The sequence below is a fragment of the Amblyomma mixtum genome, chromosome 1, assembly GCF_055824585.1.
Source record: "Amblyomma mixtum isolate Tamu chromosome 1, ASM5582458v1, whole genome shotgun sequence".
Lineage (NCBI taxonomy): Eukaryota > Metazoa > Arthropoda > Arachnida > Ixodida > Ixodidae > Amblyomma > Amblyomma mixtum.
This window is the reverse complement of record NC_143012.1, coordinates 319,829,234-319,845,680: the sequence shown is the minus strand read 5'-3', so window position 1 is coordinate 319,845,680 and position 16,447 is coordinate 319,829,234. Positions and strand designations below refer to the sequence as shown.

The window sequence follows — 16,447 nt, the reverse complement described above, 5'->3', positions numbered from 1 at the left end:
ATACAGGTGTCGCCATCACCGGCCAATTTTGCAGGTTAACTGCGTGCGTCGAGGCCGATCGTTTTTCACGGATCTCAGAGGCTACGCTACAGCGCCATTCGCTTCAAAACAGCGCAGCGACAAATCATCCTTTTCGGTAAAGACGTCACAAGTTTGAATCGAGTGGCGCGAAGATATTTAATCCTATGTCTCGGCAAAAAATGCGTCTCTTGCTGCCGGACTGACGTGAACATAGGCAGAAGGAGCCAATGAATCAATTTTCACTGAGAACAATAACTGAATGGAGTTGTCCTCAGCGCACCTGTTTTCATCGTCGTTTCTGAGCACCTACGAACCCCCCGAAACAATATTGCATTCAGCACTCTGGCTAAATGCTTTTCTCGTGGGCCACTGTATCAATTACGCAGAAGCCCAGCAGTTCGCGCACATGGAATATGGGGCGTATTGCAAGACAGCACGCTCTTACATGGGGACGAAAAGCATTCGTTGGTTTTAGCCACGCGGTGGCTCAGTGGTTACGGTGCTCGGCTACTGAGCTCAAAGACGCGGGTTCAATCCCTGCCGCAGCGGTCGCATTTCGATGGTGGCGAAATTCTAGAGGCCCGTGTGCTCTGCGATGTCAGTGCACGCTAAAGAACTCCAGGTGGTCGAAATTATCCGAGCTCTCCACGGTGGCATTAATCAGAGCCTGAGTCGTTTTTCAACGTTAAACCCCATGAAACTATCAACAAACATTCGTTGTTGAAACGCTGCTTTATTTCCGTGGCAGCTTTTTTTAAAATTTCTTTTAAACGAATAGCGCTCGCAGAAGAATGCGGCGCACTGATTATATTTACATAATATGCCTTCCAACATTTAAGCAGGAACTTTTAAACTTCGCGAATGGCGCTATTTTGCCTTATTTCACGCCCTTCTTGCTGTGCAGCTATTAAAGTTGGCTAAACGAAACTTGCTGAAAGCTTATGTTGCAGGATTTTGATTCATGCCACTTACGTACCCCTGATACCATTGTCTGTAACTCTGACACCGTAGCAAACGCGTATCGTGTACGTAGAAACTCACTTTTACATAAACTATAGCTCGCTAAAAAGCGCATCTTTGACAATAATTGTGCGACCGCGAGGTGCGCTGAAGTGCGCAAATTGTACCAAATTTTAAAAAGAAAGAATCAAATCCGGGACACTTCTCCAGAGAAAGAGAAAATTCACTATAAATAAGATACTCGCCTGGGTGTAAATAAAAATGCCAAAATTCATGTACTCTGTACGCTGTATATCAACGTCAAAACTTAGATCAATGCCGGGTATGAGCTGCCTTTGCTGCACTTTTACACGCTTCCCGACGCAAAAAACCGGTGAAGCCAAGCAGAAATCCTTCAGTCTACAAGCCATATTAAATGAATTCCACAAGTTCTGCACGTACAAAAACGTATCATACGTTTGCGTTCTATATTTAATGGGTTCGTGTCAAGTGCGCTATCTTCTCGAACATCCCTCCCAGCATGTGGAAACACTCTGTCGAAAAGCTGCATGATTTCACTCGTGTTCAAAAAACAAAGCAATCTAGACATGGAACAGATGAGGTGGTGACGCGCGCCTAGAAAGACGAACTAGAGAGGAGTGCGAGTCGAAGAACGAGTATGTGTAGAATACTAAAAAGAGCGCTCTATAGCTATGCATATATAAATGCCGCTGTCAAACCATTCAGTTCGATATATCGCAAAATGAAACTACCTCCACAGCTGTCGCTGAGTCTGGCGTTACACCATGGCTATTGTCCTGTGTATTTTTTTTTCATTATTATTGGCTGTCCATCCTCTAGGGTGGTATCTGTTCTAGTTCTGTCATTCGACAGTAGGCGCTTTCTATTATTGCCGTTGCTTCGGCGGTGAAAAAAAAAAGGGGGGGGGGGGCGCCAGTTAGCATTCACTATCATCAGCAGAAGACTGCGCGCCAAAAGAAGAGGTGCGTGCATTACACGCAGGCAAAAATAACTGCACTTTTTAACAGCCAGGGTGCGTCCATCATGCGAGCGCGTTCTTTATGCGAGCAAATGCTATAAATAAGTGCAGCATGCACAAGACTGAATCAAGGCTGCTATCAATATGTGCACGTGTCGCGCACAGCAGCCTCTCATAGTTTCTCAAACGGAGGTGTGAGCAGTCGAGGCAGTTTTTCTTATTTCTACCTCCAAAGACCGATCTGACAGACCAAACTTCTCACCATCCGTAAATTCATTAAATAAGGTTTCAGTTGTCCCCACAGCAGGTTTATTAATGCGTTAGCGTTAAAGGCCCCGTTGACCAGGAGATCCGGTGTCGGCGTTGGCGGCATCGGCATTGTGAGCGAAAAATCACGAGCATGGCTCTGGCAGGTGGTGCCCAGAGGGCAGCCTAGGAGGCAGGTGGGCCACCTATATGTCACGTGACCTTGCTGCGTCATCACAACCTGCACACCATGGCAGCTGTTGGCAGTTAAATTAATGATTGGTCGGCCTTGTGCGGCAACCTGGGCCGCACAAGGCCCACCGCTGGGAGCACCTGCATGCCATAGAAGGGGAGTGGCGCATCGCTTAACCGCTGCATCACTGCGCCAGGAGGACTACGAGGACTACGAGGAAGTAGAGAATGACCTTCTGCATATATGGAAATTTTAGCCCATTACGCTATCGCCTCATATCCTTAAGGCGGAACTTAAGTGTCCCTTCCAATTTTTAACATTATCTTTGTATTCATTACTATTTTTCGAAGACACGTACCAAAAGAAAAAAAAAGAATTGTCCAATTAGCGCATTGCTAAAAGGTAAATGGCGACACAGCAATCATGCCCGCATCCACAGCATTACGTGCGGCTTTCTCTCGGCCTTCGCTCGTCCGTCTTTCTCTCGTTTGTTCTCGGCGTGCCTTGCGCCGATGAGAATGGCAGGCGCCGGTGAACGACTCTTTTGGAACGCCGCCTGAAAGAGAGCGACACCCTGCGTGTCGCCGTGACGTCAGCGCGCAGACTGCGCTGCGATTTCGTTCGAACTTATTATTTTCTTCTCCCGCCGGAGCCTGCAGCTACAAAAAGGCGCGCTGTCCGACAGCAGAGCGGCCATTCGCCCTCGTCTGTACGTTGAGATATTGAGGCTTCACCCATCCAGCGCGAACGAACGAAATTAATCAACACGAACGAGCCCATAAGTCCTTGATTTTTTTTTATTTGTTTCCTTCCATATGAGTACAATTCAGTGCTGCATGGCAAATGTGCTACTGTAGACAAATGAAACGTGGAAGCGACCGCAATAGACAGAAATAACGCTCAAATTTAAGGATGGTTCAGGTTTATTAACGGTCAGCGGTCGTCCTACGTCGTCGGTGAAAATGAGTGATGTAGCTTTGTAAGGCTTACTCATCCAATCCTTCTGTATGCGCTGCTGCTTTCGTACTTTCCTTACTAATGAACGTATACACAGAATCGAGCATCGAACAACGAAACACGGGTTCTGTAGGTATAGCTTGAACACAGGCAGATCATACCATAGAATATGAATGGCAACTGCTGTTCCTTAATATTTGGACGTGTGTTTTTGAGAGGAGTTAAACAATTAACTACAGTAAAAACAAAAAGAAACTTCGGAAACAATTCATGGAACGAATAATGATCTCCGAGCACTGGTTTCAGGTTGTAGGACCTCTGACAGTACAGCAAACTTACAGGTTACAGAAAAGAAAAAAGAAAAAAAGTCACTTCAACCTTGTGTGCTCAATGAAGGCAGACCTCACACGAAAAGTCGCAAAAGTGCAGTGTGCGCTGTCCTGCTATTAATCTTTGTATTTCGTTGCACTTTTGAGCACGTTTGAAGCGGTAACCAATTCATCGCTTGCTTCACTCAACTTAGTCTGCTCTTCTAACGACTATTGCCACCGATACGATAGGCACCTTCAATCCGCATTGGCAAACGAGCAGTCGCCTATTTGTTAGTCAAGTGCGCACGCGAAGACTAGTTGTTAATATTCTTCGCTCTTTACAGCCAGTCAAGAGCGGGGTCACCTCCAGCACGTAGCTGCAACAGTACTTAACCCAGCTTCAAATTTAACACGGGTAATGCGTTAGAAACAATACTCGCCGTTTTGTAAAACGTTCACTCGAGTGTACGCATTTCATCAACATTGCCATCAACAAGGATCAGCCTCATCCAATCCTTCGCCAGCTTCATCGTGTCCCCCCAATGTCCTTATCTCTTCCCTGTTCCTTGTTTAGATAAGATCTCCTCATCGCTCCCCTTACCTTCTTGCTTTTCTCTAACCCCATTGGCGCGCCGGCGTGCGTGCGTTGGAGTTTAATTCAATTTTCACTCTGCCTTTTCGCTGTAGCTTTAACTTCTCGACGCCCCCGGCGCTCCGCAGTGCAAAGGCGTGAAGGTTCAACGAAGCAAACTTAAAAGGCACGCACAGCAGGAGCATCGAGAGACCTCGGCCAACCACCGCATGCATGCAAGGCACGGCGACATGCGCGCGAGTCTTCCTTGCGTCCGCAGATCTGTCTTCGCGAGAAACGCGCTCTGACGGGCGTAGGCACAGCTGGCGATGATTGATGCCCGCGTTCATGAGGCGTGCATCGCTCCGCACCCACGTGTCGACCGCTTGGCGGCGCTAAAAGGCACTGCGACGAAAAGCTGAATGCGTGGAGTCATGTTTAACTCCCAAAGCCACACCAGTGGTGTATATACGAAGGGCGCCCCGGAGGGCGTACCTTACTGGGGCATTCGACCCCCCGATTTCCTGACATCAGCGGTAGCTCCTATGTGAGTAGTAGCGATTTGTGGAACAGTTCCATTATAGCTTCTATCTGAGCTATAGGAGCACAATAACTGATGGGCACGTTGGTCAGACATGATTTCTTGTGGCCTTCTAGGGTGCCTTCCTATGATAGCAAGTACGTCGCCTCGCGGTTTGTAAAATGCGGCGAAATGAGAATGGCGAGTCGCAAAAAAACTTCCAGAAGGCGCAAGTAAGCTTGCAACTGCTAACGCGTCTATGCGCGTAACCGAATGCGCATGTGCACGCGCGGCACATAAGCTGTCGAGTGCTGCTCGACTACCATAGAACCAGTCCGACGGTTAAAAATGCTGCAAACTTCAGAAATTATGTAGACGTTCACCCGTAAAACCAGTCATTTAACGCGTACACATTTAAAAGAGTAAATAATGATAGAAAAAAAAACGACTGCCAGTGATTTTTTTTTTAATCCCGCAGGGCGTTTGAAGGGGATTGTAACGTGCCTCCTCTTGCGCGCAACAAAGTTGCCTTTCCTAGGTCAGTTTGGCGACGGTCATGTTCCCCGTCATAGCTGAACCTAAGCAGTCGGGCGAATTCGACAAATGGTCGACATAGTGTTTAAAGTACCGACGGCTGGGATAAAAGCAAACGGAATCAAGAAGAAACATGTCTTTCCTAGTCGAACCATGCATATAAGTATAAACCTTCTGGATCATATAGGCGTGGTTGATATACATGTGCCCGGTATTTCAAACAAACAATAACGCCCATATTCGTCGGGTAGGTGAAGAAAGGCGCTCCTGCCGGAACACTTGTCCATATATGTGAAGGTTCAAATATACGACAATCTAGTAAAAACTGGGTTGATCTATGCTTCTAGTGTCATTCAACGCATAGCAAGGACAAATACAAGGAAAAAACACACCACAAGGGCCACCTTTTCTCCTCTTCTCTGTCGTTTTCCTTGCTGAGGATTTCCGTCATGAACAGTATCCAAAGAGCCTGAACTGCTACACTAATCAGTTCCACCTCTGTCCCTTTCTAGTTCTAGAAGGCTACACACACCTTCCCGCCCTCCTTCAAGAGTGTTGTGGTCTCAGTATAGTTTGATAAGCCATTCAAACGCAAATATAGCACTTATCGAGTAAAATATTGATGAATAGACCGTGAGCCGGCGAATTGATTGAGACGGTTCCGGGCTGCTGTCCACGCATATGTGCGGCAGGGTGGCCGGTCCCGGCGTGTCGGTGACGTGGTTCTACAACGGCTCCAAGCTCCGACCCACGTGGAGCCGGGTGTCCCTGCAGGGCGCTAGCCGGGAGGTGCTCTTCAAGCCGCTCAAGGAGCGCGACGCGGGCGTCTACGAGTGCACTGTGCAGGGAGTCAAGATGGGTCACCTCGAATTGCAAGGTACACGCGCACTGGGGCTCTGTACACCGCCGCCCATTAGCATAGTGACGCTGCGCACATTCTGTGGGGCTCTTACTTGGAAAGTAACAGCCCCTGTATGACCGTTGGAAGTGCTACAGAAATGGGTCCACGCAGTGTAGTGGACATTCGCTACCTGATGTCAACCTCTGGCTGCCAGAACTGTCTATCGAGCTAAAATCTAATCTCTTGGAATTAAACGTTACAAAGACTAAGAATGCTATATTTAGGGCTAAAAACTAAACAATCGCTGATATAACTTTCACTGCCTACTGCGTCGTATGTTGCTGTGATCGCACTGCGCCATCGTGTACGAAAATGCTTTGAATTTATGATTATAATTTGTATTCAGTGTTGTTTGCCATACTAGTCTGTGCCGCCGCGGTGGCTCGAATGGTTATAGTGTTCGGCTGCTGACCCGAAAGACGTGAGTTCGATTCCGGCCGCGGCGGTCGAATTTCGATGGAGGCGAAATTCTGGAGGCCCGTGCACTGTGCGATGTCAGTGCACGTTAAAGAAACCCAGGTGGTCGAAATTTTCGGAGGACTTCACTGCGGCGTATCTCATAGCCTGAGTGGCTTTGGGACGTTAAACCCCATAAACCAAACTAAACCACTCTAGTCAGTGTTTGTTTGCCAGGCGCTTGTAATTTTTTTTTTTTTTTAAGGAAAGCAGGTAGGTGTTTTGTAACGCATTTTGCCTGCACTTCCTTGGTTTGCACTTTTTGCACGGTAAGCGGAAAATTCAACAAATAGAAAAAAAAAAGAAGTTGGGCGGCCAGGCTTTCCGGACGCCCGCACTACAGGGGCGGTCAGTACCTTACCTCCCATGCTTCACTCACGACGAGATCGCTACCATTCTTCACAAGGGGCGCACAGTTACTGGCACAGCCCTCAAAGGGGCAAGACGTCTTTTTTGTTATTGTTACAGCCTACAACAACAAAACAGGATTATACTGAATACAGAGATACACATTTAACATACTTAGAGAGAAACAGACCATACTGTGCGTCTCGACACCAAAACTCGCTAACGACCGCCCGCATAGGCTATAATTAGCGTTTGTGGTTTCGAGAAGACAACTGCCGCAAAATAACTGAGGCACAAGACAGTGTATTGGCGCCTATGCCAACTCAACAGAAAGGGCGTTCGTCCTGTGGTCTGCAATTGTTTCTTATTTCTCCGGAGTGGTTTTTGTAAAGGCAGAGTGAGCACGCCAGATGTAAAGGGCCGAGAAAGTCTTAAAGAAGGAGAACTTCAAATTGCGCTGGCGTTGGCATTTTGCCAGCACTAAACCATCCGCCCACAAACGCTTTAGAAGGCACTAAAAGACGCTGCAAACATCCTCATGCTAACGGTTTACTGCCCAGAGGGTGCGCAACAGGTACGAGGTATGCAGTGGAACATAGGTTCTGAATCTGGCGCACCACATGTGCGCCGATTCCGCGTTCATTTCGCAGCTGCAAGGAACAGGCCGAGCAAGGATGCACAGTCGGTACGCCCCGCATAGGAGCCTATCTGCTTTTATCCACTCCGCACCACGATGTCAGCAATCTGCAGTCCTATTGTTTCCTGCCTTTCGCAACCTACCGCCTACAAGCCTCACTTATTCAGCGCCTTGCTTCCGCATACTGAGGCTTGGACGTCTTTTTATCGCTGTTATTGTTTTCTCTTTTGCAGTGAAGGCGGCCAGGGAACGACGAGGTCAGTCATTGTTGCGTTTTTCCTATTGCTTGTAGGACGTCCAAGCGGGGTGGCGTGCTCTAGAAATGCGCAAAAATTGCAACGAGCAGACTAATTGCCGCCTATTATTAGGAGCACCTCCGTGACGCCATCACGTTTTTACCTTCGCAAGCTCGCAGCTGGGCGCCCACAGAGGCGAATAATAGCGAGGAAAACAAAAAGAACAAATAAAGATACCTGCGCTTTGTGTACATTGTCTGCGTAGTAAGAAAATATAGCTGGAAAGAAAGATGGCAATTAGTTTTACGAGCGTACAGGCGCTACCAGTGCTTCTGTTCTCTTCACGCGGAAATAAAGGAATAGCCCCTTTTTCCTTAGCCGGCGTTATGAAAGGTGCGTGGAGTAAGTTAACTGTCAAAGCCACCTCTGCAACAAATCGATGGCATGGTAACATGCGTACGGGTGCATAGTGTTTTAATTTTTAAAAATGCGTGCCAGCGCTATAGGAATGGTACACACACGATAAATACTGGAAATAAGGCATTTCTTCAAAACGTTCCTGACCACGGAACTCTACCTGAGGGTGTTCTGATTTCGAAAAAGAAAAAAAGGTATGGCGCTTTATCGGTATATGTTGCATAAACAATGCTACGCTAGCAGCATGCTCAGTGTTACCCTTCTTAGAAGTAACGGTTCCAACATTCCGATATCGGCTTTTGTATGTTTGCCAGCATTAGCCAAACCATATGCTCACCATACTAGGTAGAAATAGGCATGGAAAATAAGTCACGCAGCAACAACAATGAAAGTGAAGCAAATACACCGCTGAAAGTGTGACGTGCTTCCAGCTTTGCACAAAAATAACAGTTTACGAGGTCTGTTCGGAAAATTTCGGGCCTTTATAGGAAGTTGGCGAGGTGGGGCAGTGACGCCGCACTCCTTTTTAAAGCACTTCCCCTTTAGAACACGCAATTAGCCCAGCGTATCTCCCACCTCTTGCAGCACGCTGCAAAGTCATCTTTTAGTATTACCACGAATGGCTACCAACTGCTCATTCGCGATCAGTTAGACAGCCTAAACTCTCTTGCATTTAAAACGATACATCTCCTGGAATGACTAGGAGTCACACGAGGATGTGGTTGTTTAGGCCGGAGGGGAGCGAGCCAGACACGGCTGTTGACGCGATTCGTCAAACAGCTCAGCACAAGTTGCGATGAACGCACTGTAACAGTGGGTTTGGCATTCGCGTGGATTACATTAGATTAGTCGTCAGAAGCCCCGCCGTGGTGGCTCAGTGGTTACGGCGCTCGGCTGCTGTCCCGAAAGACGCGGGTTCGATCCCGGCCGCGGCGGCTGAATTTCTATGAAGGCGAAATTCTAGAGGCCCGTGTACTGTGCGATGTCAGTGCACGTTAATGAACCCCAGGTGGTCGAAATTTCCGGAGCCCTTCACTGCGGCGTCTCTCATAGCCTTAGTCGCTTTGGGACGTTAAACCCCAATAAACAAACAAACAATCAGATGCTTAAATCTTGAGCCTACGTTTTAGAAACGGCACTGCAATGTCAACGGCGTCTTCTCGCTACCTCATTACCAATCGTCGACTTTCGTTGACCCTGGTTCTCACTCCTTACATTTTAGAACGTATGGGTAACGAGAGGCCTCTAAATACGTACGCCACTTTCGGTGTCCTTGACCTGTGCCTGAAGCGACTGTACTCAACGTCTCACTACCGATCGAGCAGACAAAAACGACCGCGATAACTGACATATATCGTACAAACCAGAGGAACGGCAGCCAACCTTCGTGTTCCTAGCGTAGATGTATGCACTCTGAAGTATAGCGACCAACATCGCCTTTCTTTCGTTTCCTGCTTCTCTCCGAAGCGCTCGGAATGTCTGACGCCTCGTGGGTGACTGTCATCACCATTCTGGTCAACTTCTGCGCATACCTCGCCGTCGTGTCGATCAACTGGCAACAGCACTACAAGAGGCTCGAGATTCAAGACTACCTGGCATCGAAGAGGGCCGAGAAAGGGCAACAATCCCCGTGAACTGAACCCGCACTGTGGGAACTTTGGACTTACGCATGGTACGCTGCGGCCGCCTGGTTTAGGAAGGTAAAAGTTCCAATCCCCAAGGGACGAATGTCACGTGGCTTGAGTTGTTCAACATACTGCAGTGTGAAACCCGTGACCTAAGATTGCCTGCAGTAAAGTGACCATCTGTTATGACATTTTAGTGACATAAAGCAACATAGAAGACTCAAGAAAGATACAGAACACGCAAGAGCCTTCCCGTCGTGTGTACCGGGGTGTGTGTCCAGGGATTATGTCATGTTTTCTTTCCTTGTGTATGTCTTCTACTTGGTTTTGGGCGCACCATAATGCGAGGCTGAAGCCTGCAACATCGCCCGCATTACGTTGAATTCGCTCACAGTGAACCACCGAACAGACACACTTTCGCACATATTTAATCAAAAGATTTGTATACAAAATATGCGGAACACTGTAAACAGTATAACAACATCCACTGCTCCATGGTGGAGACAGCCGCATTTCTCCAGAGCTGCTTCATCATGCCAGCTGCAAAACTCCCCGCAGGCTAATCTTCAAAAAACAATCACCGACTGCCTACATTTTGCCGTTTTTTACGAGTTGTCGCGCCACCTACTGCATCCAAAAGGAACTACTCAGAGCCGCTTTATAGGATGCGGCGTGCCGTCGATCGTAGTTGTAAACATGGAGGAAGGAAAAATTTCCTTCCTCCAAGGCTGTAAAGGTTCATAGGCTGCGCGAGCGTATGCCTGCTAGCTACCGAAATGCGGCTACAGAAGACGGCCGGTTTCGCAACTGGCACGATGCTCTGGCTTCACCCCTTTTCGATTTGCACTGCATGGTACGAGCAGAACAACAAAACAATAAAATACCTCCATGCTTGGCACAGATTTCACTCTCGCTGTTGCACACTCCCAACGTTGTTATTATTATTATTGCCAGCCCAAAACGCGGCGATCAAACGACAATATCTTTTCAACAAAACGCGGTACGTCTCGGAGCAGGACTCCTTACTGGCTCTCAGCCGCCAACTCACATACAAAGAAAGGCACAAGGAAGTACAACAATGCATTTGTGCGAGGCCTCACGAGTCCCCGCCTGTGCAACACGCTCGCTCCGTAAGCCAGCAGAACAATCCGTTATGTTCAGTGAAAGTGAGACCATATCTTCCGTGTCTCGACATGCGTAAAAAAAAAAAGGGAAAATAAAATACGCGAAACAAGTTTCGCTACCTTTCTTTTTGTCGTAAATGCGCAGAATTCCGGCTTCAACTTCTTTTCAAAATAAAAAGAAAAGAAACACCACCGAAGTAACTCCCCTTTGTGATTTGATTTGCGTTCAAAATTAAAACTAAACAAGGCTGTTTGGCCACCTCACAAATGAGGCTACTATTGAGGGAATTTCATCACTGATACCCTTATGTCAATGAGTAAATATGAACCACTATTAAAATACACAAGCTGAAGAATGCAAGAACTGCTCTACGATACGCTTGTGAAACAAGTGCTAAGAAGGAGCACATGCTGGGCTGTTTAGTCAATACAGCCGTCTGGCAGACAAAATACCATTATCTCATGGCAGTACTAATTAAGGAACTAAAACCTGTGGCCTAAACTATAAAACACCACGGCCATTCTTGAGAGCAAGACACACAAAAGTTCCTCCTTAAAGTCATTAAAAGTTGCACCACACTGCCAAATCATCGACTTAACTGCCAAAGAATTTAACGTGGAACACCTATGCACTGTCTTGCATGCATTGTTAGAGCTTATGCAGGCCACAAATTCATGACTGAAGCTGCACACCTATGTGAGCATAGTCTTTGGTACAAATACTATGTTTGCAATAACAATTCTGAAACACATAAAAAGTTCAGTATTCATGTTGCTGATGACGTGCTCAAAAACCTAAATTCAATACCAACTTCCAGGGAAGTTTACAGTGAAATAATGTAATGTCCACCTGCTTCTCTATGCTGCCATTTCACTAATTGACTCATGAAGATCTTGAAGGGCTCCCCAATTTTTATAAGGAAAAAGAATGGAGGATTAATTTGAAACCAGAGAATAAAAGATAATTTAAGCTGCCTGTCTCTGGCACACTACAAGTAGGAACTTTCATCATTCACGATAAAGTTGAGCAGCCAAGTTTGCAAGCACATGACATGATTACAAAATCCATATTTTTCACTAAGGCACAGTAAAAATGAGGCACATAGAGCTGTACACTGTGAAAATATACTTTCAAGACGACCTCAAGTTGCAGTGCAGGGAAAGCTATGCCAGAAACTCGCTGTCAATATATTCGCAAGTGTTAGCATGGGTGGGTACAAAATTCCTTCATCAACCTTTTCATGGACCCTAATCATTCACCAATCTGACAGCTATTCAGCAACCCAAACTATGCTTTTGTCAACTAAACAATGCCACAAGAAAACTAGAGGAAAAAAATCCAACTTTCAATTTCGTAGTGATTTTGTTGAACTGCTCAATAAGAACTACTGAAGAATCCAGTGATCAAAAAAACTAGGTAACTTTAAGTCTTTTTTATCTCCATGTCTCAGCTCACCCATGCTTAGCAAGGTTTTACATGTCAAGCCATGACATAGGCCATGATAAAAACCTCAGCGGAGAGCTCTAGTCTGATCTCTTTCTCCTGGAGTTCTTTAATATGTGGTAAAATCTGAATACAGCGGCAGCATCCTCACATTTTTCTCCTCACTCCTATGCAGAAGTTCCAATCTTGTGCTCCACAGCACACTACATTAGCCATAAGGTTACCACAGCAGATGATTTGAGGAATGCACACTAATTTTCGATAAATTCTCTCCTGTCCCAAAGTAGGAATTGGTTGCAGGCCTAAGTTACATATGTAACAAATCACGTGTGCCAAATTCAGTTACGAGTTACCCAAAAATCATAAATAAATAAAACTGTGCATCAAGCTGCTGCTTAATGAAGGCTTCTGACATAATAATCATTGCGAAAAATGCGATGGAAGACGAAAAAGAGTCCTAAAGGACTAACTGTTAAAAAATCGCTTTTCATATTTCTTTTTCATGTGTGACTTCAGTGATGAAGCCACAAAAGACAACTCTCTCTGCACTGTTACTCAAAGGTGTCCCTAGTATAAGCACCTCCCTGCTTAGCTGCAATGACATAAGGCACAGAGATCACTATAAAAACCAACTACCCACAACAGTGCAGCAGTGTACAAGATATCTTAAAGGCATAGCGAGGTTGCACATAGAATTTGCTTTCAGCCAGCACTGCTCTTCTATAAAGGGTTATGTCAACAGTAGATATCTAAAAAATTTGACTTGTAAAAGCACAGCGCAGCATTCAGTCTATCAAAATAAATTTCTGCAACAAAGGGCAGCGAAACTGTCCTCAAACACCGCAGACACTGCAGCTGGAACAGTACAATAATGTACATGTGCCATAACACAACACCAACACAATGCTGCAGATAGGAAGATTCTGTCTAAAAGCAGCTTTTGAAGTGTTTGTTCTCCAGACCACACGTGGAAGGGCAAGCACTTATCACCGGCATGTGTCTGTGTCATTGAAGTTGTTTGTCGCTTTCCAGTGTCTGCACATGCGCTTATCACACTTAAACAAGTACCCGAAGCATACAGGAAAACCTTACAAAGTCCTGAAGCAACCATCTAAAGAAAGCAGTGTGTTCTGAGACTCGTACACATTGCTGTACTTGCAAGCACAGCTAAACGCTAGTATGGGCTTTTCTTTTCAGTGTTCAGCAGCCTTCAAATAGTCATCGTCACAGCTGGCCTTGGTACTCTGTTTAACAAAGTTCTCCAAAAACAGTAATAGATAAAATTACATATTTCCAATACACAAACTTTCCAACAGATGTCTAAAAATAGCAGTGCTCATTGTTGCATTAGGTCTGAAGGTTGATAAGTGTAAGGCACCGTACATGTCTGTCTTGTGCAGTTGTGTTATCGTTCACTTCTTAAAAATACTAACAAATAATCGAAGAACTCTTAACAGCCCAACATTCCACCCTAACATTTAAGATACGAGTGGATCCAGATCTGTGCCAAGTTGCGCATGCAGCCTGTGCCAATTTCTGCATGCAGACATTCATTTTTGACTCCTAGTAGCTTTGCTACTAAAAACCTTCCCATCTTTAAGACAGTGCAGCTGACAAGTTAATACTGCACAACAGCACCACTTCAGTGTTGCTTCATTTCAGCTGCTGACGCATTCATAAGAAACGTTCTGAAGCCAGTCCTACATACAAGTTTTTTTTCACCCCTTGCCATGACGATGCTTTTCTGTGTGTTGCAAGTACACATGCCTCCTCCAGTTTGTTTCTTTCAAGCCGCAGAATCATATTCTTCCAGCCAAACTGTGTAATAACACTATGCACACTCTAAAGACACTGTCGTTGATGTCAAGAGCGCATAAATATTCAAATGCATGGCCGACTTTCAACCAGGTTTAAAACACGCAGCATAAACAGCAGATACAAGGCTCCAAGAAAATAGACAATATGATGTGCCTGGTCACTCGTGGGTGTGGTCACACTCGCTGTTTGGGCCGTTTTAGTTTGTTTTTTCTTTCTTTAAGCTTTGCAAGCGTCAGACGCTGCCAGTTTTCTTCAGATCACAATCAGCCTCATGACGTCCTCACCTGGTTTGACTGAGCTTGATACCGCCGATGCTCCCTCACTGTCACACGCACAAAGATCGCACTCGGACTGCGCCGAATTCACGCTTGCAAGTGTGACACCACCACACGAGTCAAACAGGCGTGGCGTCGGGCGTCGCGGTGCTTGAGTCGTCGGCGCAAGGACAGCAGGCCGCCTTGGTGGGTTCAAACTCGGCGTCAAGTAGCGCAATCTGCCGGGACACCGCCTCGTACCTGAGCTTGGACTCGATCAGCTGTGTGTCGAGCAGCGACATCTCGCCGTCCTCTTCGTCGTCGTCGCCTTCCTGCTGACTCTCCATCCTGGCGAGTGACACCTCGTGGCTCGCATGACGAAGCTCGCTCTCCTCGCGACCCAGGTTCTCTTCGAGCGCGTTGATGCGGTTGCGTAGCGCTGACACCTCACCCTCGGCGCGCTTCAGTTGCACGTTGGTGATGTTGTGCAGCTCGTTGGCAATCACTCTGAACCGCATCAGTGTGCTCGACGAGAAGATGGAGCCTCCGAAAGCAAGTCCCGGGTACCCTGCGCTCGGCTGCCGAGCGTTGCGCCGGTTTCGCTCGGCGATCACTTGTTCGGTCTGCACGCTCGAGCAACGTAACCGCTCGAGCTCGTCCGAGTCTGGGTCCAAGTCGCCATCGGCCGGCGATCGGCTGGGCCTCTCGGAGCCCTCAGCGCTCGGTCGGTCAGCGGGCAGTTGTTCCGGTCGCTTACTCATCGTCGTCTGAAAGCCTCCAGCCGCATTAGCTCGCTGCTGTCACGACAGTGTCCAGTGATGTACAAGATAAAGGCGCTTAACTCGCCCTTGGCGGGCCTTGCTCATCGCAGGCATCGTCCCCTTATTTGGGACATTCCTTCGCCCGCCGAGCAACGATAACACAGGCAAACGGGCGAAGGAACCCGGAGCATAAGCTAAAAAGAAAGCGATTGTGCGACTTTGGATTGGCTTCAGAACTGACTAGCGGCACTGGATGTGCGTGTGGTGGCCAGACGACCTTTTGTGACTTCGTCAAAGAAAGTAAGGTTTTGGTTTCGTTTTCTCAGCAGTGAAAACAGCAACATTGAACACTGTGCTAGAAGCAATCTGTCAACCACACAAATATATTAAGCATAAAAAGTATAAATATAAATATATATAGAATATAAATGGAATATAAATATAAAGCGACGAATGGTGAAGACGTGCTTTTCAAATGCAGCTAGCAAGTCCTGCGCATGCCTGATGAAAAGTAGTTTTGTGGACCGCCTCAGAGCAGCAGGATACCCGAGACACTTGTTAGTTTTGGTCGCTGAGAGCTTGCATCAGCAGGAAAAGGCCAAGAGGGCTGTAACTGATGGCGAAGGGGGCAGCAAGGTAATGGTGCTGCCATATATCCGCAAGCTGTCACACTCCCTCAAAAAGGTCGCACAAAAAGTGGGAGTGAAGGTGTGTATGTCTGCACCGGAAAGATTGTCTCGCATTTGCAACGCCACCTGTCCTGACAGCAGGGTTCAGAATAGTTGCATGATTCGGCATAGAAACCCATTTGTGCCGTGCACTGAGGAAATAATCTACAAGATCCCGCTGTCAAGCGGCAAGACGTACATTGGGCAGTCAGGCAGATGCCTTAATGAGCGGTTAAGCGAGCACCATAGGGAAGTTAGCGATGGCGGTTCCAGCAATTTGCCACGGCACTGTCGTGCTCACAAATTCAAGCCTGGTTTTAAAGAATGCGAGGTGATTGGTAGAAATGCGGATAGATTAACAAGAGAAATTATCGAGGCCGCCGCAATCGAAAGAGCTGGACCTGAAAGCTGCGCCAGCAGTCCGTCATTGTCGCTGGCAAAAAAAGATATGGCATTTTTAGACTCG

The 16,447-nt window shown here is 46.9% G+C and overlaps 2 protein-coding genes and 1 long non-coding RNA gene across 6 annotated transcripts in view; 1 reads left to right on the top strand and 2 right to left on the bottom strand.

The window, feature by feature from the left end:
- LOC149372641 (uncharacterized) overlaps window positions 1–16,447 on the bottom strand; it is a 90,843-nt gene that overhangs the window by 11,967 nt on the left and 62,429 nt on the right. The gene's annotated exons all lie outside the window — the stretch shown is intronic.
- LOC149372642 (uncharacterized) overlaps window positions 1–16,447 on the top strand; it is a 52,377-nt gene that overhangs the window by 17,559 nt on the left and 18,371 nt on the right. The window contains exons 9-11 of one of the 4 annotated variants that reach the window (XM_089567196.1): window positions 5,985–6,169; window positions 7,868–7,891; window positions 9,755–10,011. In XM_089567196.1, coding sequence (XP_089423322.1) covers window positions 5,985–6,169; window positions 7,868–7,891; window positions 9,755–9,921 — 376 coding nt within the window. In that variant the 3' untranslated portion in view covers window positions 9,922–10,011. Of the gene's footprint in view, window positions 1–5,984; window positions 6,170–7,867; window positions 7,892–9,754; window positions 10,012–16,447 lie in introns of those variants that run through there. The other 3 variants (XM_089567198.1, XM_089567197.1, XM_089567199.1) reach the window with 3 other exon arrangements.
- Window positions 10,325–15,542, bottom strand: LOC149372644 (uncharacterized). Its single transcript, XM_089567202.1, has one exon. The coding sequence runs from the start codon at window positions 15,311–15,313 to the stop codon at window positions 14,693–14,695; it is 621 nt and encodes a 206-aa protein (XP_089423328.1). The 5' UTR covers window positions 15,314–15,542; the 3' UTR covers window positions 10,325–14,692.

What these genes read in the sequence shown, in the direction of transcription:
- LOC149372644 (XM_089567202.1), bottom strand. Translation starts at nt 15,313, where the DNA reads ATGAGTAAGCGACCGGAACAACTGCCCGCTGACCGACCGAGCGCTGAG.